Source organism: Staurois parvus, unplaced genomic scaffold, assembly GCF_062004578.1.
Source record: "Staurois parvus isolate SC_StPar_1 unplaced genomic scaffold, SC_StPar_1.0 ptg000011l, whole genome shotgun sequence".
NCBI lineage: Eukaryota > Metazoa > Chordata > Amphibia > Anura > Ranidae > Staurois > Staurois parvus.
Window position 1 is genome coordinate 32,914,934 of NW_028317807.1, and position 24,864 is coordinate 32,939,797.

Here is a 24,864-nt window from a genome sequence, read left to right on the forward strand (position 1 = left end):
GGACAGTACCCAATTGTTTCTGTCGCAAATGCACTAATACGGCTACAATCACCTCAAGCATATATTTAGGCCAAATTTTATTCTGCTACATATTTTTGTAAAAAAATCCCAATAAGCATTTATATAATTTGCGCACAAGTTATAGCATCTACAAACTATAGTATATATACAGGAGTTTTTTCTAATAATATACTTTTAATGGTGGCTATCAGCGACTTATAGCAGGGCTGCTATATTGCAATGGACAGTCTGACACTAGCTGACACTTTGTGGGAACTATTGACACTAATACAGTAATTAGTGCTAAACATATACACTGTCACACTGTATTAATGACACTGGTTGGGAAGGGGTTAAACATCTAGGGTGATCAAAGGGGTTAACTGTGTGCCTAGCTATGTGTTTTGTGTACACAGTAAGGTGTTTTTTACTAGGCAATCTGCTAGATTTTATTCCCTGCTTTGCAGGAAAAGAAAATCTAGCAGATCATCGCTCTGTCCTGTTAGTCTCCTCAGTGATTAACAGGTGCCAGCACTCATGCATTGGCCATCCCCCCTGGTTCACATATATACGGCCATGCGGGCCACGTTTTACATGGGCACGAGAGCCCATTCATTTGAATGGACTCCCGTGCCCCATGACACTTAGGGAAGAAGTCCCTGCACTTCTTCTGAAAAAGCAGATCGCACAGGAACCTCGGATCTCAGTACAGTTGCGTTTTCCAGTGTGGTTGGCGTGCCATTAGAGTGGTGCGGCTGCACGGATTTTTGTGCGGACCCACAGCTGCACTACCCGCACTTACGTGAACCGTTAGTCACAGCAGAAGCAGCACTGCTGCAGTGCACACGTGCCACCTACTGCAGAAGTGAAAAATCACGTTTGTATGCGTGATTTTGCACAGAACGTCCATCCTGTAGCAATAAATATGCTATAGGGCAGATGGCAAGTGGTTAAGCACATTAAATTAAACAATGCCTAGTAAACAATTTGTTAAAATTCTTACCCCAGTTTTTCGCTGTTTACAGTAGGCAATTCTGCTGACTCCTGCTCTCTCAGCGTTGCTTTTCTCAACTTCTGGTCCTTACAGGAAAGAGCTAACAATACACAGGGCAGTATTGAGCCAGTCTATTCACTTGAAGAAGGGAGGGGGGAGGGGAATGAAATAGGGGAGTCACCCTGAAACAGCAAACCCAGGACAGCAGTCATGGCACCAGCTTAAAATGGTATTTTTCCCTATAATAAAAAGGAAGTTTACATTTATCTGATCTTTGCAAGGATATTGCACAGAGCTGCCCTTTATCTCCCCTTCGAGGTTCTCCCATTGACACTTCTCCTCTCCTTCAAGTTTCCCTCTTAGCAAGCTGTGTACTATGGGGGCACACATGCAGGTGTGCTCCCAAGACAGGTTGTGTGTGTCTATAGACACATACAGTGCTGCTTGGCCACGCCCCCCACTCCCTCGTAGGATTTGAATGACAGCAGCAAGAGTCTATGATTCCCATTGCTCTCAGTCGGTCCTGTGAGAGCAGGAAGAAAGACAGGCACTGCTGCAGACTGGCACAGCTCAGGATCAAGATAGGTGACAGGAATGTGTGGGGAGTGGGGAGGGAGGAACAGCTAGTGGAAGGTTTTTTTAACTTAATGCAGATAATGCATTAAAGTAAAAAATCTTTTGACTTTAGAACCACTCTAAACTTGCATTAGGATTAAAAGATAGACGCTTCAAAGCCAGTAAGTAATTAAATCAGCTGCTGAAAGTGCTTAAAAACTGACAGTTTAATAGAGCTTTTCAGCATATCTGAGGTTTTAATATATTGAAGCCTACCAGTGGGGGTTGCATTAGATCTCTTTTCTTCAGGTTTTTCTTTTTTCTAGCAATTCTGCTAATAACCCAGTAGGGTGACACCACTGTAAGACAGCTGAAAAATGTGCTAACATTGTTTGAAATTTAAGTTCAGTCCACAGGATGCATGATTCCTAACAGGAATACATAGGTCTTTTTCTGTACTTGCAGAAAAAGTACTTGCCCCTTAAATAAAAAAACTAATGCAACCACCGCATTGGAGGTCTAGTAAACTGCTAAATATTACAATTCCATTCTTGGGTTTAGATATACTTTGTTCTTTTTTAAAATCTGCATGAATTTTTGCTTTAAATGTGTAGCAATAAGGCGTTGATGCAGAGCTTACACCTTTGCAGCATTCCCAGTAAGGTAAGCTCCCTTTTATCTTCCCACCTCTTCTGCTGTGAATTAGCAGGATAGTTGTTAGGATAGCTAGGTTTTGTTTATGCAGGTTGCAACAATGGACACAAACTAAACTTTTCCTGTGCTTCATTTTATATATATATATGTATATATGTATTTGATTTTATTTTTATTTATTTACATTTTCTCTTGTCTTTTTGTATTCCTAGATCTTAGTCTACCATCAGAGTTCTGTGCAGACATAGCTCTATCAAGCTAGAATAGCCAATCTTAAACTGATTTTTTATATATATACATTCCCCTTCCTGCAGTTCAATAACTAAGTTGCTCTGAGTTTTGCCTCAGTATTAATCCTACTTTTTTAAATGATGATTCCTTCAGGCCCAGTACTTTTGTGACCTTAACTTTGTTCATTTTAGCTTTCAGTTTTACTAGCCTAGCTAAATTGCCCATGTCTTTTGATTGTGGTGCTATAGAGAATTCACTTTAACCTGACAAGTTGTCTGTCAAAAGCTTGTATACAAATGCAGTACAGTGCTGTAACTTGCATTGCACAAACTACATAGTCTACATGGCAAACTACATATTCTGCATGGCAGTCTATTGGAATTAAATATGTGCAGTTTAAAGCGTATATGAACCAAAAAGCAAAACTTGTATTTATTGCAGCTTACCATTCCATGTGGTGGCTGCATTCATTTTCTTTTTTCTTTAATTTTTTTTCATTTATTTTCACCTGATAATGTAGCTAATAAGTCTGTTTTTTTTTTTCAAATTTCTTCAATAGACCAACCTGTTCAACAAAAGTGGTTGTTAGAGGGTTGAGACAAACTATTAACCACTGAAAAGGTCATTTACAATAGTCAGCTTTTATTTATTTAGTTGAAACCTTTATCATAAAGAGAAAAAAAAATGTTTTTCTATCTGCTTAAAAAGTGTTAGCTGGAGTTAGACTTTAGTTTGTTGGTCACTTATGTAAAGTCCATCTAAATCTACTAATTCATCTAACGCTACCTCCTTCAGGCAATACTGTTGTCCATGTGTGTCTCCATTGAGAAGACACCCTATGACAGGAAGCTCACCAGGTGAAAATAAATGAGAAAAAAACTAAAAACAGAAAACTAAAGTGGCGATCACATCCAAGGACTGTTAGCAATATATTACATTTATGGATTGGGATTTAGATACATTTTAAGGACACACCTGTCTACCTGACTTGATGCCAGTGAAGCAACAGAGGAAGAAAGGATATACGTAAACCGATTTATGATGTGTTTAATAGTTCAGCACTATAGCATACCTCAAACATCTGTATGGGGACCAAAATTATTTTGTGAAACCAATCAGTTTTAGGATACCCATACATAATCTGAGTTTTGAAGTTTTTCTTCTAATTGAATGACCATGTGTGAGTGCCCAATCCATATTGTGGAGAAAAGTAAAAAGTATGTTCCTTCTTATGAATGTCATTCCACCTTTGGAAGGTTTATCGTATAATGTCTATATAGTCCTCCCATACTCTAAATAGCCAATCTCTATATACAGCTGCCAACACCTTACCACATACCACAATGGAAAATGTTAAACAGCACCAAATAATTTCTGCTTACCATATAATGGTTGTGCATTAAGGAACAGACAGCAGGCTGTTCCCCATGAGATGGAACTATTGCTCACCGTTAACTTTAGTAACAATATTTTTCTTTTGGATGATAGGTTAAGATATTGATATTTAGGTTTTCCCTTTGGCTGAGAAGGAAGGCTGCTGTGGCCTATGATATAATGGGTGTGCATTAAGCAACAGGCAGCAGGTTGTTCCCCATGAGATGGAACTATTGCTCACCGTTAACTTTAGTAACAATAATTTCCTTTTGGGTGATAGGTTAGGATATTGATATTTAGGTTTCTCAGAGGAAATAGTAAGCTTGGAGATTGTGCTAAAAGAGAATTCTGGCCTACCACAGTTTAAAAACTTAGTATAGCCACTGCTTCTATGATGTTTGTGTCACCCTTGTGTAGGGTTGGAGCGTTTCTTTAGGCTGCCTTTCTATATAATCTGTTACCGTTCGGCAATAAAAATGTTGTTATCCACATTTAGTTTTTGTCAAATGTTTAAAGGTTGCCTTTATCACCTTAGTAGTACGCATCACTTTAATTCTGTCTCCAGATTATAGTAATTCCTCAAATCATATCTTAACAAGCTGTCAGTTTACAGCCTAAATCATTTACTATTTTCTCTGAATGCTGGACACTGGTTAAAATGACACTGGTGCTGCTTTTGCATTTCAAACAAACTTCTGGTCTTTTTTCCTACTCTTGGCTTACACACTCTCTGATACACTACCAAAGCTTCTCCATCACTTGCATTGCTACCACAGTGCCAGCAGCACACACGTTGTTTGTGCACCAAATACATGGCCAAACAATCCACTTTCAAAAGTCTTCTGTCATCCACTCATGCTGTGAGAAGCAGGTCTGAATGCCAGAGGAGTATGCCTTTTTTATAGATATTCCACTTTTACACTATACTGAAATCTACAATCAAAGAGATCTAAATAAAACATACATAATATACAATACGCAATATACATAATGGATCATCCCTTCCAGTTATACATGTGTCTTTCTTGGAGGTTAGGTTTATTTGTTGTTTTATGAGTACTGCATGGAGGGATCTAAAGGCTTCTTACTGGCAGCAACGTACAGGGAAACTATCTGTCAATAAATCTACAAATATGACTAGACGATATAAACCAACAGTGCACTATAAAAAGCTAACCTGGTTTTAACAACGTATTCAGTCTTACTTTTATATAACCCTGTACAGGGCTTAAAATGGTCTTTTCTATTGTAACTTGCAGTACTGAACAAGAATACAACAGACAGAAAGAAATCATGACAACATGTCCTTGAGTTGGTGGTTCATTATGTAAAAAGCACTGATAAAATGTACCGTCTTGTTTTTCAGGGTGTGTGTGCTCAGACCTTCTACGGTCACCTCCATTCGTGTAACTGTGCCACATTTAACATGAAGGTAAGAAATAGAAAATGTGTATTTAAAGAGACCCTGTCTCCACCTACAATGCTGATAAGTAAACAAAGGCATGCGTAACCTGCGTAAGAGGTACTCACAAAAAAGCTGCCTACTACAGCAATTTTAAACTCCTAATGAAAGATATCAGCTGTGTAGTTCTGCTGCAAATGTCAGAGCGAGAAACTACTGGGCTTCTTGCAATATCCCTCCCCTACAGCCCATATGTACAAAAGAAATGTATTGCATAGCAAACAATAAGGCCCTGTTCTTATTAGGCAATTTGAAATCATGGGCAGAATCATCGCGATTCTGCTCACGGTTCTAAATCATGGCACAACTAGCAATATGCATTTGGGTCCCATTTTTCTTAATGGCACCCTAAACGCGGTGTGATTCTGCTACGATTGTCACATGACGGAATCACGTGGCAATGGCGACAAAATGCATGCTTAAAAAGTGCACTAAGCTTGTCGCCCATAAAGGAGCCGGAGCTTTTTTTGGGTGACAAATTTGCTTAGGGCAGTCCATTGAAGTGAAAGGGGCTGCCCTATGCATGACGCTCTTTTCCATGTGTAAATCACGCTTTAAAAGTCATGAGAGGGAATGCTCAATTCCACTGCGTGGTTTCTAAATGGGGTCTAATAGTGGTCTTATTGTTCAGCAGCTTTCAGTGCAAGTCTTTGGAAATTCTTTGTACCTGCACTCTGCCTTTCTCTGTATGCCAACTTAGAGTTGGCCTTAAATACCTCCAATTTTGTTATCTCTGAACTGAAGGTATTTTTTTTTTAATTTGGTGCAGCCAAAGAATTACCGGAATCTGTTGCACATTTTGGTGATTTTTGCATAGAATTTTTTAAATTGCCATACCTGCAGAAAAGTGGTGCAAATGTTTTGTTGTGTTTCCCCCATTTTTTACATTTTATTTTATGCTGTAATATTACCAAAACTGTTGCAATGAAGGTCTTAAAGCAAACTTCTAAGTAAATCCTCTAAATATAGATTTGAAATGCATAAAGTACTGTATATGTTACTGTTTTACCTGCTAAAGTATAATTTTTTATAACACACATTTTCACTTTGCATCTGCAGACAGAGTTCCTTATTAAAAGAGAAGTTCGGGATTGTAAAAAAAAAAAAAAAACATTTATACTCGCTAGGTGGATGTAGCATCAGTCCAATGCTGCATCTCTCCCTCGTCACTTCTAAAACTGAGAACCGAAAGATCAAAGACTGCTCATCACTTAGTTCTTGGTCTTCACTGAGCAGAGAGCGGTTACTGTCAGTCACCAGGTCTCTACTCTGCCCCCCTAATGATCACTTGAACTCCAGGCTGTGAAGGGAGTAGGAACAACTGGCTCAGGCTCTCATCGGCTGACTGAGAGGCTGCCGGTCCAGGCATGTCGGTGGCTCCTGACATTAAAGTCAGGATCTTTTCAGAGCCTGGACCAGCTCTGTGACATCAGCTGAAAACAAGTCAGAGGAGTACAGAACATAGTGCACTCATATGACCCACAGGGGAGATCGGGCCAAAAGAATTGTGTCCCTACTTCTTCTTTAAGCAATAATCTTCCTGGTTCAGTAATTAAGTTTCTTGTGTCAGCTCTCTAGCTTCCTCATTGGACAGTGAGTAAGCATCATCACTCCTGTTCAGTGAGCAGAAATTCCTCCACTCAACTCAACATGGAGCAATGAGGTAGTAAATCCTACCTAGAAATTAGCAAGGTTAAAGTAGGAGGTTACTGAGTGATTGTCTGGACTAGCAGAGGTGTGTGTATCACAAGAACGGCTTAGCAAAATTTCAAGCAAATACAGTGCATATCTCAATTGTGTATGCAGTTGCTTGCCCAGACCTTTACTCCCTTATGATCTAACAGGTATTAAAATATTTTCCAATGGACAGAAGTAATTTAAGGCAAACTAGTCCTTCAAGCATTCAGCATAGCTAATGGTTTCTTTAAAATAGTGCAACATGAGAAGTAACCCTCCAAGCACGCTTATCGGGATCATTCAGGATCCTCACGTGGGCAATACATCTGCGACTTTTTTGCACTTTATTCACCGATTGGTGACATCATTTATGCACAAATTTTATCTATTTATTTATCTGTACATTTTATATTGGTTTATATTGGTTTATTCCCACAAACTATCTATTATTGCTGGAAATCTATACCTATGTACTGAGCACGTTATTAACTTTCTCATGTTGCACTATTTTAAAGAGACTGCATTTTCTCATTTTTCTTTTAATCGATTGACGAGATCTATGCTGCATATTTAGTGTTTAGCTCTGCACCTTTATATTTGCGATTTACATTGGAAGGTTCTGTTTGGTTACCTTTTTTGGTGTTTCAGCGGCTATTTTTCTTTTGGATAGCGCTCGCATATTCACTCTTTACATAGCTAATGGTTTGTTGTAAAGTTCTACTGTACTGTACTGTAAAAAAAAAATTGGACTCACAACACTTGCATGAAAACCCAAGGTGTTGAAGATCTGTAAAGTGATTCCGACATGCCCCGGCCTTCTCAGAGCTACAGCACTGCAATCCGCAAAGCTTACATTCTTTGCTGATTTGTTCTAAATGACACCAAAATGTAAGCCACCAACACAACTGTGTTGCAGCACACCACAATGCATGGTAATAGACAACCTTGCTTTGTGGTGTTACTAAAAATAACGTATACACCTTTTTGGTGTGTTCAGCAGCCCATTCAAATGAATAGGCTCCTGGGTTGCTTTGTCTAAATATTAATTTCTGGTTATACAGCAGTCTTCAATAAAGTATATGTATTTACACAAAATCAGGTGTAAAAAGGGTGTATTTACTTAATTAAAGATGTAAAAAACATGTACAGAAAGTTGTAAATTACAAGGGAGCGAGTAGCCACTGGGTGGTTGATGTATAGACCTGTAAATGCAAAGACTATGCTGCATTCTAATTCAAGGTAATTCATTTATATAAAACAATAATAATAATAATGATAGAAGACCACACATGGACTTTTTAGGCACTCAATACTTGTTTAAAACAATTTTATTGATACATAATTTTAAAAAGTCTCAATCCTAGGGTAATTTGTTTAATTTTCCTAACCATCTCTGTCAAAAAGACCCAGATGTTAGGATTAGTTAACAATTCAGGACATTTTTCTGATTTGGTCTTAGATGAGTCTTAACTAAGTAGATGATTGGGTCTCATTACTAGGAGGAATCTGCTCTACTGCAGTATGTTATTATCTTCATTGTTTTCCTCCACAGAATAAGGTAATAACAGCAGAATAAGGTCACACAGGACTCTAAAATCCTGCATGGTAAAGTTTTATTTTTTCGGTGAATTCTTTCTCTTGTTTTCTTCACTTTCTGTCCTCATCAAACATAAACTTAAATGTTAAATTTCTTGCAAAAAGATATACATCTGTAATAGTTTCATATTTATCTAGTGACATTGTAGGACAAAAGCTTAGTCCTAATGCTAGGACTGAATGTTCGTCTGCTGTTAATTTGAACAAGCTTAGATTAATAACACTCTGCATTAGAGTTAGAATAATAACAGATCTGCATTGAAGGAAGACCGGGAATTATTGAAGGTGTACTCAGTTGTTGACCTGTCTGTAGTGGGTAGATGTCCATAGTGCTTTGTCTTCCCTGCTTGGGGAGTTGGGTCAGGCCTAAAAAATGTAAAGGAATTAATGAAAAGGGTGTCTGTGGTTGTGTCAGTGGCTTATTCTGCAATGGCCCAGCAACACATTCTAGAATTAATAGCATAAATATCTTTATTTGCCTGGGAAAATCATCAGTTGTAATGCGTGTGCCGCTGTAGAGCCCAAGCATGTATTGTGTGTATTACCAAGTTTGATAGTTGTCCCATCACCTGTCCTATTTGAAACACCAATGTTAAGATTGAATTGTTGAAAGCTGTCTGGTCGTTGTTTGGTGTTTGTGTATATCCACCACCATGATAGTTCCGCTTATGTGGTCTGTATTTGAAGTGCGTCAAAGGTGCCATACGAATCCATCTCCATGAAACATGTTGAGCAAAAATTTGAAGGATTAATGGAAACCCCATATAACGCCATCTAAGTCTCAGGAATATATACTGGAATATCCTACCTTAACATAGAGTGTGCTCATGGTTTTTAATGCTATCATTGTAAATGACTGAGACTTTTTTAAATCATGTTGTTATATGTTTTAAACAGGTGTTGAGTGCCTAAAATGTCCTTGTGTGGTCTTCCATTCATTTTTTATTCTTTGTTATAATTGTACAGAAATTTAAATTGGTTAAAAGGCATAGAGGAAACCAGTTAATATAGCCATATGCATGCTTACACGATCAACCCTACCCTAGTTGATGCATACAGCACAACAATAATATGCACAATTAATTAACTATAAATTATAGATTTCCTTCAGTTCCAATAGTTGGCGCATGCCTCTGCTATGATCAAGATGTCTTTAGTTGGTCAAGAAGCAAAGTCATAGCTGCCCTCTTCCTTTCAACTCTATGGGGAAGATTTACTAAAATTGGTGCACAGTCAATCTTGTGCAGCTGTGCATAGTAGATATTCATACTCTAACTTCAAGTAAAATTATAGGCAAATCTTTTTTTTTTCTTCATTTTGGACAGAGCAAGGGAGGGTTATAACCCCTGTCATACTTGTTTTTGCCATCTGTGTCCCATTGTGGAGATTTCCCTTCACTTCCTGTTACATAGTCAAAACAGGAAGTGAGAGAAAATTCCTACAAATTAAGTAAATTCATTAGGGACCCCTGGTTCACCAGAACGGTGCCCCCATTGAAAGATTTCCCCGCTATTACTGTTTTAGTGACAACCCAAAATTTAGGATTTTCTTTTACTTTTGCTTTCAATGATGAAAGTAAACAGGACATACAGAAAGGGTGAATCTCCTTAACAGGGGCACAGACAACAATGAAAACTGACAAGCATTCTAATCTTTCTGCACTCTATCCAAAACTGAAAAAAAGTTTTGCCTTTAGTTATACTTTCAGCTTGTTCAGTTAAGCAGTAGGAAAGATCCCTGCATCTACATGGTGGATGTGGGGATCTGTCAGTGTTTTTTTGTTCAACCCACTGGATGAATGAAAAATAAAATGTAGTTTAACTAATGGAATAAAATAAATAGATACATCCACTTTAAATAATGTTTATAACTATATTGAAATACCATCCTTTCAGTGGTCAACAGGTGAAATATTATGTTGGATGTTGTATTTTCAGAGGCTTTACTGTGACATGTCAATTTGATGTGTTGTCTTTAATAAAGTCTTTATTTAGACCAAAAAGAGACAGGATGAACATCTAGTCAAGCTGTTCAGATTACAACATAGCTAGTGTGGCAGTGCGGTGTCCTGCCACGGTCAAACTCAAGTCGAAAACCCTGGATTCTCAACCAGGCAGGTTGAGGGGCTCCAGAGAGTTAATGTATTGCAGAGGAAACTGACTTTTCGGTTTCCTCATTTATTCAGTAAGTTTGTTTTGGGATCTGGAGCCTGGAGATTTCGAAGAGATCTGGGAGGGATGAAATCTCCAATCCGGGGTCCATGTTTTGAGAACCCCCAGCACACTGATTGCACAGGTGTGTGCAGACCTTTTTGTAGAGGCCTAACCATAGTTCTGGGCTCCACCCCAGCAGTTAGGAGTCAGGCGGGCTCCACCCCTGCAAACGGAGTCAGGAGGGCTCCACAACGGCAGGCAGGAGGTCTCTGCCTTGGGGTCAGGTGGAAGCCAGACTAGCTGTGTGCTGGTGCTATATTTTGGGAAGAGTCTGCAGGAGGCAGACTTAAAACTGCTTGCAAGCCAGGAGGCTGAATACTATTAATTTGCTTGATGATGGATACCCCTGCGTGGGAAGAATTCTTGTTTATTTGAACTTTCTTGTAAATAAAATTGGGCAAAAAGGCCCTTAAACAGATGCGAGTTGCTGTGTGTTGAAGAAGAGCTCTACCACTTGAAGCGAGTTCCCACATATGGTGGAGGATGCAGGCAGAACTAGAGATCCCAGCAAGGAAGTAAGTTCATGTGTTGAACTGTGTTTGGTGCATGACTCTGCACTATCAGTGTGTGCAGGTGAGGAGATCCTGCAAGAGAAAAGGAACTTGCCTTAAAGAGACAGTGCTCCATTGTGTACCTGGACTGTGCAAAAGTGTTGTGGAGTGACTGCAAAGATGGGGCGGTCAAAACTCAAAAAAGAAGCAAGCTTTTCTGAAATGAGAGACAGAGCCCTGTGGCTGGAGGGGTTGTTACCACCAGAACAAGCCCCATACATGGCTGCACAGAGTTTGCCACAGTGGGAAGTGCATGCTGTTGTCCCTGGCAATGCTGGTGAAAGGAAACCAGTTTTCTGTGTGCAGAGTACTAAGCCTGAAAGAGGATGCAGTGTTGGAAGTTCGGCCAAGATACTGCCGCAAGAGCGCTGTTTGCGGTGCAGTGAATGGGGGCACACTGTCTCCAAGTGCCCTTTATCCCAGCTTCCAGTACAAGGTGACAGAACCAGACAAATGTCTGGGTATGCAATTGGGAAGCCTGCTTGGAGTTCCAGGAAGGAGCAGCAGGCTGCCCAAAAGTTTCAGAAGAATGTGGTTGCCCATAGCAACACATGTGACTTCAGGCCTGCGGACCCTGTGAGAGAAGTGTCATCTACAGAGGATTGTGGCAACGCAGAGATGAGAGTTCAGCGCATCTGGAGGAACCCACAAATTTCAGCTGGGAGAGTGCCATCTCCCATAGCAACAGGAGAAAGCCTGCCAACCAGGAGAAGGGGCTACAAGGGAGATGTGGTTCCATATCCCAAGAAGGTTGTCGGTGGAACCATACCCTGCCTGGAATGTGGTCAGTTTGGGCATGGTATCTTTACCTGCCCCCGATTATGGAATACCACTGATGAGAGTGCTACTGGGCAAAAGTCTTCATCTGCAAGCCCAGATTCATGTTTAAAAATGTTGGCAGCCACCTCTAGCAACAGTGAAGTACCTGTTTTGCCTGCAGGGGGTGCCAAGGAGTCAGAAGTGCCTGCCACAGTATCATCCTATAGCTGCATGGATGAACTGGCTGGCCAAAGCCCAGCAGAGGAGATGACAGAAAGGATCCAGATTCCACGCACTCAAGTGAAGGTGAAGCCTGTTACAGTGGTGGGTAAGACTGGTACTTTTGAGATAAATGTGAGAGACACTAATGCACTGCTTGAGACTGAACTTGAGACACTCTGCTATAAATATGGGATACTCCCAGTTGGGAAACCCACTGCTGGTGATTGTGAGAAAGACTTGCCTCTGTATAATGCTTTTAGTGGGGAGGCAACGGTTAAAAATGTCAATGTGGAGAGTACTGATATTGGGGTTGTACCAATGTCATATAAACAGAATGGTGAATTAAATGTAGTAGGGGTGACCACTAAGCAGGATGTGTTATCTCCCCTAGCAACGGTGGTTAAGGTAACCCAGGATAACTGTGGTGTTGCTCTGGTGGACCAGACTGTATCTGAATTGAGTGATGAGAATTTATTTCAGTCTAGCAATGGTGAATCTAAAAGGTATGAACGTATTCATAATGATTAGAGATGAGCGAATCGAAGCATCCGAAGTGGAATTCGAGTCGAATATCGGAAAAATTTCGATTCGTGCCGAATCCGAAAAACAGCCTAATTCGGACGCGCGAATCGAAATTTTTCCGAAAATGGCGGCTGACATGTGCGGCGACGGAGCGGGGATGTCGGGGAAGGCGCGCAGACAAGGCGCGCTGCCCCATAATGCATTCCTCAACGACATGTGATCGCATCAGCCAATCAGCAGCCAGCCAGCCAGCACTGTGTAATGGTCGAGGTATATATAGCGGCCATTTTGGAAATCTTCATTTGCCTGCAGTCATTGAACAGAGGCAGACCGCTCTGTACTAGGGACAGGGACAGAGTTAGGGCCACAGAAACGAGAATTGGGGACAGAGAGAAGTTACTTAGGGACAGAGAACCATTACTCAGGGACACAGACTTGTTAATGAGGGCCACAGAATCGTTATTTAGGGACAAAGAAACGCTAGTTAGGGCCACAGAATTCATACTCAGGGACAGACAGAATTGTTACTCAGTGCCAGAGAATTGTTACTTAGGGCCACAGAAACGTTATTAGGGCCACAGAATTTTTACTCAGGGACAGACAGAATTGTTACTGAGTGCCAGAGAATTGTTACTCAGGGACAGACAGAATTGTTACTGAGTGCCAGAGAATTCTTAGGGCCACAGAATTCATTCTCAGGGACAGACAGAATTGTTACTCAGGGACAGACAGAATTGTTACTGAGTGCCAGAGAATTGTTACTCAGGGACAGACAGAATTGTTACTGAGTGCCAGAGAATTGTTACTCAGGGACAGACAGAATTGTTACTGAGTGCCAGAGAATTGTTACTCAGGGACAGACAGAATTGTTACTGAGTGCCAGAGAATTGTTACTCAGGGACAGACAGAATTGTTACTGAGTGCCAGAGAATTGTTACTCGCACAGACACAAAATTGTTACTTGCACAGACACAGAATTGTTACTCGCACAGACACAGAATTGTTACTCAGGGCCACAGAATTCATACTCAGGGATAGACAGAATTGTTACTGAGTGCCAGAGAATTGTTACTCAGGGACAGACAGAATTGTTACTGAGTGCCAGAGAATTGTTACTCAGGGACAGACAGAATTGTTACTGAGTGCCAGAGAATTGTTACTCGCACAGACACAAAATTGTTACTTGCACAGACACAGAATTGTTACTCGCACAGACACAGAATTGTTACTCAGGGCCACAGAATTCATACTCAGGGACAGACAGAATTGTTACTGAGTGCCAGAGAATTGTTACTCAGGGACAGACAGAATTGTTACTGAGTGCCAGAGAATTGTTACTCAGGGACAGACAGAATTGTTACTGAGTGCCAGAGAATTGTTACTCGCACAGACACAAAATTGTTACTTGCACAGACACAGAATTGTTACTCGCACAGACACAGAATTGTTACTCAGGGCCACAGAATTCATACTCAGGGATAGACAGAATTGTTACTGAGTGCCAGAGAATTGTTACTCAGGGACAGACAGAATTGTTACTGAGTGCCAGAGAATTGTTACTCAGGGACAGACAGAATTGTTACTGAGTGCCAGAGAATTGTTACTCGCACAGACACAAAATTGTTACTTGCACAGACACAGAATTGTTACTCGCACAGACACAGAATTGTTACTCAGGGCCACAGAATTCATACTCAGGGACAGACAGAATTGTTACTGAGTGCCAGAGAATTGTTACTCAGGGACAGACAGAATTGTTACTGAGTGCCAGAGAATTGTTACTCAGGGACAGACAGAATTGTTACTGAGTGCCAGAGAATTGTTACTCGCACAGACACAAAATTGTTACTTGCACAGACACAGAATTGTTACTCGCACAGACACAGAATTGTTACTCAGGGCCACAGAATTCATACTCAGGGATAGACAGAATTGTTACTGAGTGCCAGAGAATTGTTACTCAGGGACAGACAGAATTGTTACTGAGTGCCAGAGAATTGTTACTCAGGGACAGACAGAATTGTTACTGAGTGCCAGAGAATTGTTACTCGCACAGACACAAAATTGTTACTTGCACAGACACAGAATTGTTACTCGCACAGACACAGAATTGTTACTCAGGGCCACAGAATTCATACTCAGGGACAGACAGAATTGTTACTGAGTGCCAGAGAATTGTTACTCAGGGACAGACAGAATTGTTACTGAGTGCCAGAGAATTGTTACTCAGGGACAGACAGAATTGTTACTGAGTGCCAGAGAATTGTTACTCGCACAGACACAAAATTGTTACTTGCACAGACACAGAATTGTTACTCGCACAGACACAGAATTGTTACTCAGGGCCACAGAATTCATACTCAGGGATAGACAGAATTGTTACTGAGTGCCAGAGAATTGTTACTCAGGGACAGACAGAATTGTTACTGAGTGCCAGAGAATTGTTACTCAGGGACAGACAGAATTGTTACTGAGTGCCAGAGAATTGTTACTCGCACAGACACAAAATTGTTACTTGCACAGACACAGAATTGTTACTCGCACAGACACAGAATTGTTACTCAGGGCCACAGAATTCATACTCAGGGACAGACAGAATTGTTACTGAGTGCCAGAGAATTGTTACTCAGGGACAGACAGAATTGTTACTGAGTGCCAGAGAATTGTTACTCAGGGACAGACAGAATTGTTACTGAGTGCCAGAGAATTGTTACTCGCACAGACACAAAATTGTTACTTGCACAGACACAGAATTGTTACTCGCACAGACACAGAATTGTTACTCAGGGCCACAGAATTCATACTCAGGGACAGACAGAATTGTTACTGAGTGCCAGAGAATTGTTACTCAGGGACAGACAGAATTGTTACTGAGTGCCAGAGAATTGTTACTCAGGGACAGACAGAATTGTTACTGAGTGCCAGAGAATTGTTACTCAGGGACAGACAGAATTGTTAGAGTGCCAGAGAATTGTTACTCAGGGACAGACAGAATTGTTACTGAGTGCCAGAGAATTGTTACTCGCACAGACACAAAATTGTTACTTGCACAGACACAGAATTGTTACTCGCACAGACACAGAATTGTTACTCAGGGCCACAGAATTCATACTCAGGGACAGACAGAATTGTTACTGAGTGCCAGAGAATTGTTACTCAGGGACAGACAGAATTGTTACTGAGTGCCAGAGAATTGTTACTCAGGGACAGACAGAATTGTTACTGAGTGCCAGAGATTTGTTACTCGCACAGACACAAAATTGTTACTTGCACAGACACAGAATTGTTACTCGCACAGACACAGAATTGTTACTCAGGGCCACAGAATTCATACTCAGGGACAGACAGAATTGTTACTGAGTGCCAGAGAATTGTTACTCAGGGACAGACAGAATTGTTACTGAGTGCCAGAGAATTGTTACTCAGGGACAGACAGAATTGTTACTGAGTGCCAGAGAATTGTTACTCAGGGACAGACAGAATTGTTACTGAGTGCCAGAGAATTGTTACTCAGGGACAGACAGAATTGTTACTGAGTGCCAGAGAATTGTTACTCGCACAGACACAAAATTGTTACTTGCACAGACACAGAATTGTTACTCGCACAGACACAGAATTGTTACTCAGGGCCACAGAATTCATACTCAGGGACAGACAGAATTGTTACTGAGTGCCAGAGAATTGTTACTCAGGGACAGACAGAATTGTTACTGAGTGCCAGAGAATTGTTACTCAGGGACAGACAGAATTGTTACTGAGTGCCAGAGAATTGTTACTCGCACAGACACAAAATTGTTACTTGCACAGACACAGAATTGTTACTCGCACAGACACAGAATTGTTACTCAGGGCCACAGAATTCATACTCAGGGACAGACAGAATTGTTACTGAGTGCCAGAGAATTGTTACTCAGGGACAGACAGAATTGTTACTGAGTGCCAGAGAATTGTTACTCAGGGACAGACAGAATTGTTACTGAGTGCCAGAGAATTGTTACTCAGGGACAGACAGAATTGTTACTGAGTGCCAGAGAATTGTTACTCAGGGACAGACAGAATTGTTACTGAGTGCCAGAGAATTGTTACTCAGGGACAGACAGAATTGTTAGAGTGCCAGAGAATTGTTACTCAGGGACAGACAGAATTGTTACTGAGTGCCAGAGAATTGTTACTCGCACAGACACAAAATTGTTACTTGCACAGACACAGAATTGTTACTCGCACAGACACAGAATTGTTACTCAGGGCCACAGAATTCATACTCAGGGACAGACAGAATTGTTACTGAGTGCCAGAGAATTGTTACTCAGGGACAGACAGAATTGTTACTGAGTGCCAGAGAATTGTTACTCAGGGACAGACAGAATTGTTACTGAGTGCCAGAGATTTGTTACTCGCACAGACACAAAATTGTTACTTGCACAGACACAGAATTGTTACTCGCACAGACACAGAATTGTTACTCAGGGCCACAGAATTCATACTCAGGGACAGACAGAATTGTTACTGAGTGCCAGAGAATTGTTACTCAGGGACAGACAGAATTGTTACTGAGTGCCAGAGAATTGTTACTCAGGGACAGACAGAATTGTTACTGAGTGCCAGAGAATTGTTACTCAGGGACAGACAGAATTGTTACTGAGTGCCAGAGAATTGTTACTCAGGGACAGACAGAATTGTTACTGAGTGCCAGAGATTTGTTACTCGCACAGACACAAAATTGTTACTTGCACAGACACAGAATTGTTACTCGCACAGACACAGAATTGTTACTCAGGGCCACAGAATTCATACTCAGGGACAGACAGAATTGTTACTGAGTGCCAGAGAATTGTTACTCAGGGACACCTAATCGTTGAATTAAATAGTATGTCAGACAACATGCAGAGGAGTGGCAGAGGAGGCAATGTTTTAGGAGCGAGCAGACGTGGCAGCAGAGGAAGGGGTCGAGGCAGCAGTATTCGCAGCCAGAGGCCAGTGCTCCCGGTGTCATCCAGCGGTCGTGTCTCCACCGACAACCCTGCCGTCATTGATTGGTTGGCTCGGTCGTCTTCCTCTTCCCAGGTCACCTCTGACACCTACAGCCAACGGTCGGTGGGTACGTCAGACACAACCGTTAGTTGGCATGGCCCGGGACCAAGCCCACTGAAATCACGTGTCCTCTACCTGCCCCTGTCCTTTGCTGTTCCCTCACCAAGCGAAGTATCGCATGCTGTGGGCTCAGCCCCACTGTACAGTGAGGAAGAGCTAACAGAGGGCGGTCAGGAACGGGGGGAGACATCGGCCTTTTCAGCAGCCAAGCGAACAAGTACTGGCGAGGAGAGTGGCTCGGTAGCCGGTCTAGAGACAGGTCTGTCTCCTGACCCAGACGCAGCCGAGGGGGCTAGTAGTGAGGCGGAGACCCTACTTGATGATGAGGAGGTTGATCGCACTTGGCAGCCTCGTCGTCATCAGGCAATTTCTTCCGCATCATCAGGAGAAGAGGGTGGCAGCTTGGCAGCGAGCAAAACAGTCGGTGGGTTGCCCAGGAGACAGCAGCAGGGTCGCATCAGTGTCAGTGGAGCCAAACGTCCACGGAGTAGAGCACCAGCTCCACTGCAGCCTACCACCACGGCCAGTAGTGGTGCCGTTGCGCACGGAGGAAGTAGCAGTCAGCCAGTGAAGAGTAGCGGGGGCAAAGTTTCCTACTCGGTGGTGTGGCAATTTTTCCTCAAGCCGCCCGAGGAAGTAAACGTAGCCGTATGTCGACTATGTGGCCAGAAATGCAAGCGTGGCCAGGGGGCCCATGTTGGGACTACAGCGTTGCGTCAGCATATGCAGCGTCACCATTCGGTGGCCTGGGAAAACCGTGATAAACATACGGCGGTTCTGCCTGCCCCAGCCCCCGCTCCATCACCCGCTCCGTTACTTGCTCCGTCACCCGACGTCGTCAATCGCCCTCTATCAGCCAGTCAAGGCTCCAACACCTCTGCTGAGGGGAGTTGTCGCTCATTGGCATCTTCCGCTCGTTCAGATGCTCCTTCTCCTGCTACTCCTCTTCTCGGATTCCGTCAACAGTCTTTCTTGGAATCCGTATCCAAGAGACAACAGTTTGCGAGCACGCACCCGACGGTGCAAAAGCTGAACGTCCTCCTGTCCAAGTTGCTGGTGCTGCAGTCCCTCCCTTTCCAACTGGTGGACTCAGCACCTTTCCGAGAAATGATGGCTTGTGCCGCGCCGCGGTGGAGAGTGCCAAGCCGTCATTTCTTTGCCCAAAAGGCAGTGCCAGCCCTGCATTCACATGTAGAAGAGATGGTGGGCCAGTCTTTGAGCATGTCGGTCTCTGCCAAAGTGCACGGCAGCGCCGACGTGTGGAGCTGTAACTACGGTCAGGGACAGTACATGTCATTTACGGCCCACTGGGTGAACGTGGTGCCGGCACAGCCGCACCAGCAACTTGGACAGGTCACGACGCTTTTGCCTCCACGTTTGCACGTCCTTGGTCCAGCAAGCATGTCCGCCTCTACCACCTCTTTTTCCGCCGTGTCCTCAGCCGCCACCCCCGTGCCAAGTCCCATTACCCGACCGGCATATCACATGTGCAGGGCGCAACGGTGTCACGCTGTGCTGCACCTGGTATGCCTTGGCGAACGTAGTCACACAGGGGAGGAACTGCTGAGTGTAATGAACAGAGAAATCGACAGATGGCTGTCTCCGCGCAAACTAAAAATCGGAACCATGTTGACTGACAACGGAAAGAACATGGTGTCTGCTCTGCGTCAAGGAAGGTTGTGCCATGCGCCATGCATGGCTCACGTGTTCAATCTGGTTGTCAAGCGGTTCCTAAAATCCACCATCCCACTGCAAGACATCCTTAAAATGTCACGTAAACTGTGCATGCATTTCAGCCATTCCTACACCGCAAAGAACACCCTCATTGAGCTGCAGCGGCAGAACGGAATTCCACAGCATCGCCTGATCTGCGACGTTGCAACAAGGTGGAATTCAACCCTACACATGTTAGACCGCCTTTACGAGCAGCGAAAGGCCATCACCGATTTCCTGATGTTACAAGCGGATAAAGGTACTCCCCTGTGTAACTTAGATGTCAGCCATTGGCAGCTCATGCGTGACACCTGCCGCTTGCTCAGGCCCTTTGAGGAGGCCACGCTATTCGTGAGTCGGCAGGACTATGGGATGAACGACGTCATTCCTCTGTTGCACGTCCTGGAACAAATGCTGTTAACAATGGCTGGTCAGGGTGCGGTAGACGTGGCGCACAGATCTCAACGCCACATGACCCCTGTGGGGGCAGGACAGGAAGAAGAGGAGGAGGTAGAGGAGGACATTTGTGCTCAGGAATTATTGAGTGAAATGGGTGGTTTTTCCACTCAGCGGACAGGAGTGGAGGAGCAGGAGCATCTGGTAGAGGAGGAGGAGGAGGAGACAGAGGACCCAGACGCACCGTGGCAGTATGCTGTGGAGATGGAGGCAGGGAGTCCCTCGCATTCCTTGGCACAAATGGCCCATAGCATGCTCGGTTGCTTGCGTAGCGACAGCCGAATAATAACCATCAGACAGAGGGATGACTTTTGGCTGTCCACCTTGTTGGACCCTCGCTACCGGTCCAAAATGGTGGCCTTTTTCACACCTGCTGAGAGGGAGGCCAAAATTACGTACTATAAAAACCACCTATGTAGTCAGTTGGTCTCTGCCTTTGTGCGCCAACGTCCATCCTCAGACACTGTGGGCCCTGTGCGCTCGCGTTCCGCTGGCATGGCAGCAGGGGAGGGGTGGGGTGGTAGGAGCAGTGGCAGCTCCACCAGCAGTGGCTGCCTCAGTCTGCAGTCGATGATGAGTAGCTTTCTTCACCAGCGCAGTGAGGAAACTACTAACCAGCCGCAGCAGCAGCAGCAGCATCAGGTGGACCTGGAGCAGGAGCTCAAACAACAGGCTTGGGCCTACTTGGACAGCACCCTGCCAACCGAGGTAGACAATCCCCTTGACTACTGGGCAACGAAACTTGACCTTTGGCCCCAACTAGCTGAATTTGCCCTTGAAAGGCTGTCATGCCCGGCCAGTAGCGTGGCATCGGAGCGCGTGTTTAGTGCGGCAGGAGGTATTGTAACTCCGCGGAGGACACGACTGTCCACCCAAAGTGTGGAGAGACTCACGTTTGTGAAAATGAATCAGGCGTGGATTAGTCTGGATTTCAAACCACCAGTTCCTGACACAACTGACTAAATCCGCCATGAATCATGCCTCAAACATGTGCCACTTTCAGGTCTCCTCACACACTGCTGGTGTGTTACATTTTTTGACATAGGGTGCAGGCAGATTACGGGCCTCACATAGCTGCTGCCAGGCCCCTAATCTGCCATGGGCCCCTATATACCGCCTCCTCATGCTGCTGCCAAGTCCAGAGTCTCTCATGGGTCCCTGTACGGCCTCCCATTGCTGCTGTCTCCATCGCCACACTCTGCCATGTGCCACTTTCAGGTCTCCTCACACACTGCTGGTGTGTTACATTTTTTGACATAGGGTGCAGGCAGATTACGGGCCTCACATAGCTGCTGCCAGGCCCCTAATCTGCCATGGGCCCCTATATACCGCCTCCTCATGCTGCTGCCAAGTCCAGAGTCTCTCATGGGTCCCTGTACGGCCTCCCATTGCTGCTGTCTCCATCGCCACACTCTGCTGCCATGTGCCACTTTCAGGTCTCTTCACACTGCTGGTGTGTTAAATTTTTTGACATAGGGTGCAGGCAGATTACGGGCCTCACATAGCTGCTGCCAGGCCCCTAATCTGCCATGGGCCCCTATATACCGCCTCCTCATGCTGCTGCCAAGTCTAGAGTCTGTCATGGGTCCCTGTACGGCCTCCCATTGCTGCTGTCTCCATCGCCACACTCTGCTGCCATGTGCCACTTTCAGGTCTCCTCACACTGCTGGTGTGTAGAATTTTTTGACATAGGGTGCTGGCAGATTATGGGCCTCCTATAGCTGCTGCCAGGCCCCTAATCTGCCATAGGCCCCTATATACCGCCTCCTCATGCTGCTGCCAGGTCCAGAGTCTCTCATGGGTCCCTGTACGGCCTCCCATTGCTGCTGTCTCCATCGCCACACTCTGCCATGTGCCACTTTCAGGTCTCCTCACACACTGCTGGTGTGTTACATTTTTTGACATAGGGTGCAGGCAGATTACGGGCCTCACATAGCTGCTGCCAGGCCCCTAATCTGCCATGGGCCCCTATATACCGCCTCCTCATGCTGCTGCCAAGTCCAGAGTCTCTCATGGGTCCCTGTACGGCCTCCCATTGCTGCTGTCTCCATCGCCACACTCTGCTGCCATGTGCCACTTTCAGGTCTCTTCACACTGCTGGTGTGTTAAATTTTTTGACATAGGGTGCAGGCAGATTACGGGCCTCACATAGCTGCTGCCAGGCCCCTAATCTGCCATGGGCCCCTATATACCGCCTCCTCATGCTGCTGCCAAGTCCAGAGTCTGTCATGGGTCCCTGTATGGCCTCCCATTGCTGCTGTCTCCATCGCCACACTCTGCTGCCATGTGCCACTTTCAGGTCTCTTCACACTGCTGGTGTGTTAAATTTTTTGACATAGGGTGCAGGCAGATTACGGGCCTCACATAGCTGCTGCCAGGCCCCTAATCTGCCATGGGCCCCTATATACCGCCTCCTCATGCTGCTGCCAAGTCCAGAGTCTCTCATGGGTCCCTGTACGGCCTCCCATTGCTGCTGTCTCCATCGCCACACTCTGCTGCCATGTGCCACTTTCAGGTCTCTTCACACTGCTGGTGTGTTAAATTTTTTGACATAGGGTGCAGGCAGATTACGGGCCTCACATAGCTGCTGCCAGGCCCCTAATCTGCCATGGGCCCCTATATACCGCCTCCTCATGCTGCTGCCAAGTCCAGAGTCTCTCATGGGTCCCTGTACGGCCTCCCATTGCTGCTGTCTCCATCGCCACACTCTGCTGCCATGTGCCACTTTCAGGTCTCCTCACACTGCTGGTGTGTAGAATTTTTTGACATAGGGTGCTGGCAGATTATGGGCCTCCTATAGCTGCTGCCAGGCCCCTAATCTGCCATAGGCCCCTATATACCGCCTCCTCATGCTGCTGCCAAGTCCAGAGTCTCTCATGGGTCCCTGTACGGCCTCCCATTGCTGCTGTCTCCATCGCCACACTCTGCTGCCATGTGCCACTTTCAGGTCTCCTCACACTGCTGGTGTGTAGAATTTTTTGACATAGGGTGCTGGCAGATTATGGGCCTCCTATAGCTGCTGCCAGGCCCCTAATCTGCCATAGGCCCCTATATACCGCCTCCTCATGCTGCTGCCAGGTCCAGAGTCTCTCATGGGTCCCTGTACGGCCTCCCATTGCTGCTGTCTCCATCGCCACACTCTGCCATGTGCCACTTTCAGGTCTCCTCACACACTGCTGGTGTGTAGAATTTTTTGACATAGGGTGCTGGCAGATTATGGGCCTCCTATAGCTGCTGCCAGGCCCCTAATCTGCCATAGGCCCCTATATACCGCTTCCTCATGCTGCTGCCAGGTCCAGAGTCTCTCATGGGTCCCTGTACGGCCTCCCATTGCTGCTGTCTCCATCGCCACACTCTGCCATGTGCCACTTTCAGGTCTCCTCACACACTGCTGGTGTGTTACATTTTTTGACATAGGGTGCAGGCAGATTACGGGCCTCACATAGCTGCTGCCAGGCCCCTAATCTGCCATGGGCCCCTATATACCGCCTCCTCATGCTGCTGCCAAGTCCAGAGTCTGTCATGGGTCCCTGTATGGCCTCCCATTGCTGCTGTCTCCATCGCCACACTCTGCTGCCATGTGCCACTTTCAGGTCTCTTCACACTGCTGGTGTGTTAAATTTTTTGACATAGGGTGCAGGCAGATTACGGGCCTCACATAGCTGCTGCCAGGCCCCTAATCTGCCATGGGCCCCTATATACCGCCTCCTCATGCTGCTGCCAAGTCCAGAGTCTGTCATGGGTCCCTGTATGGCCTCCCATTGCTGCTGTCTCCATCGCCACACTCTGCTGCCATGTGCCACTTTCAGGTCTCTTCACACTGCTGGTGTGTTAAATTTTTTGACATAGGGTGCAGGCAGATTACGGGCCTCACATAGCTGCTGCCAGGCCCCTAATCTGCCATGGGCCCCTATATACCGCCTCCTCATGCTGCTGCCAAGTCTAGAGTCTGTCATGGGTCCCTGTACGGCCTCCCATTGCTGCTGTCTCCATCGCCACACTCTGCTGCCATGTGCCACTTTCAGGTCTCCTCACACTGCTGGTGTGTAGAATTTTTTGACATAGGGTGCTGGCAGATTATGGGCCTCCTATAGCTGCTGCCAGGCCCCTAATCTGCCATAGGCCCCTATATACCGCCTCCTCATGCTGCTGCCAGGTCCAGAGTCTCTCATGGGTCCCTGTACGGCCTCCCATTGCTGCTGTCTCCATCGCCACACTCTGCCATGTGCCACTTTCAGGTCTCCTCACACACTGCTGGTGTGTTACATTTTTTGACATAGGGTGCAGGCAGATTACGGGCCTCACATAGCTGCTGCCAGGCCCCTAATCTGCCATGGGCCCCTATATACCGCCTCCTCATGCTGCTGCCAAGTCCAGAGTCTCTCATGGGTCCCTGTACGGCCTCCCATTGCTGCTGTCTCCATCGCCACACTCTGCTGCCATGTGCCACTTTCAGGTCTCTTCACACTGCTGGTGTGTTAAATTTTTTGACATAGGGTGCAGGCAGATTACGGGCCTCACATAGCTGCTGCCAGACATGTAATCTGCCATGGGCCCCCGTACCGACTCCTCATGCTGTGACGTTGCAACAAGGTGGAATTCAACCCTACATATGTTAGACCGCCTTTACGAACAGCTAAAGGCCATCACAGATTTCCTGATGTTAAAAGCGGATAAAGGTACTCCCTGTGTAACTTAGATGTCAGCCATTGGCAGCTCATGTGTGACACCTGCGCTTGCTCAGGCCCTTTGAGGAGGCCACGCTATTCGTGAGTCGGCAGGACTATGGGATGA

General features: G+C 45.1%; 1 protein-coding gene across 1 annotated transcript in view; it reads left to right on the forward strand.

The window, feature by feature from the left end:
• Positions 1–24,864, forward strand: part of SPAG16 (sperm associated antigen 16) — a 1,274,471-nt gene that overhangs the window by 881,474 nt on the left and 368,133 nt on the right. Inside the window, exon 14 of the mRNA XM_089672306.1 lies at positions 5,175–5,240. Within this exon, the coding sequence (XP_089528432.1) occupies positions 5,175–5,240 (66 nt within the window). The remainder of the gene's footprint in view (positions 1–5,174; positions 5,241–24,864) is intronic.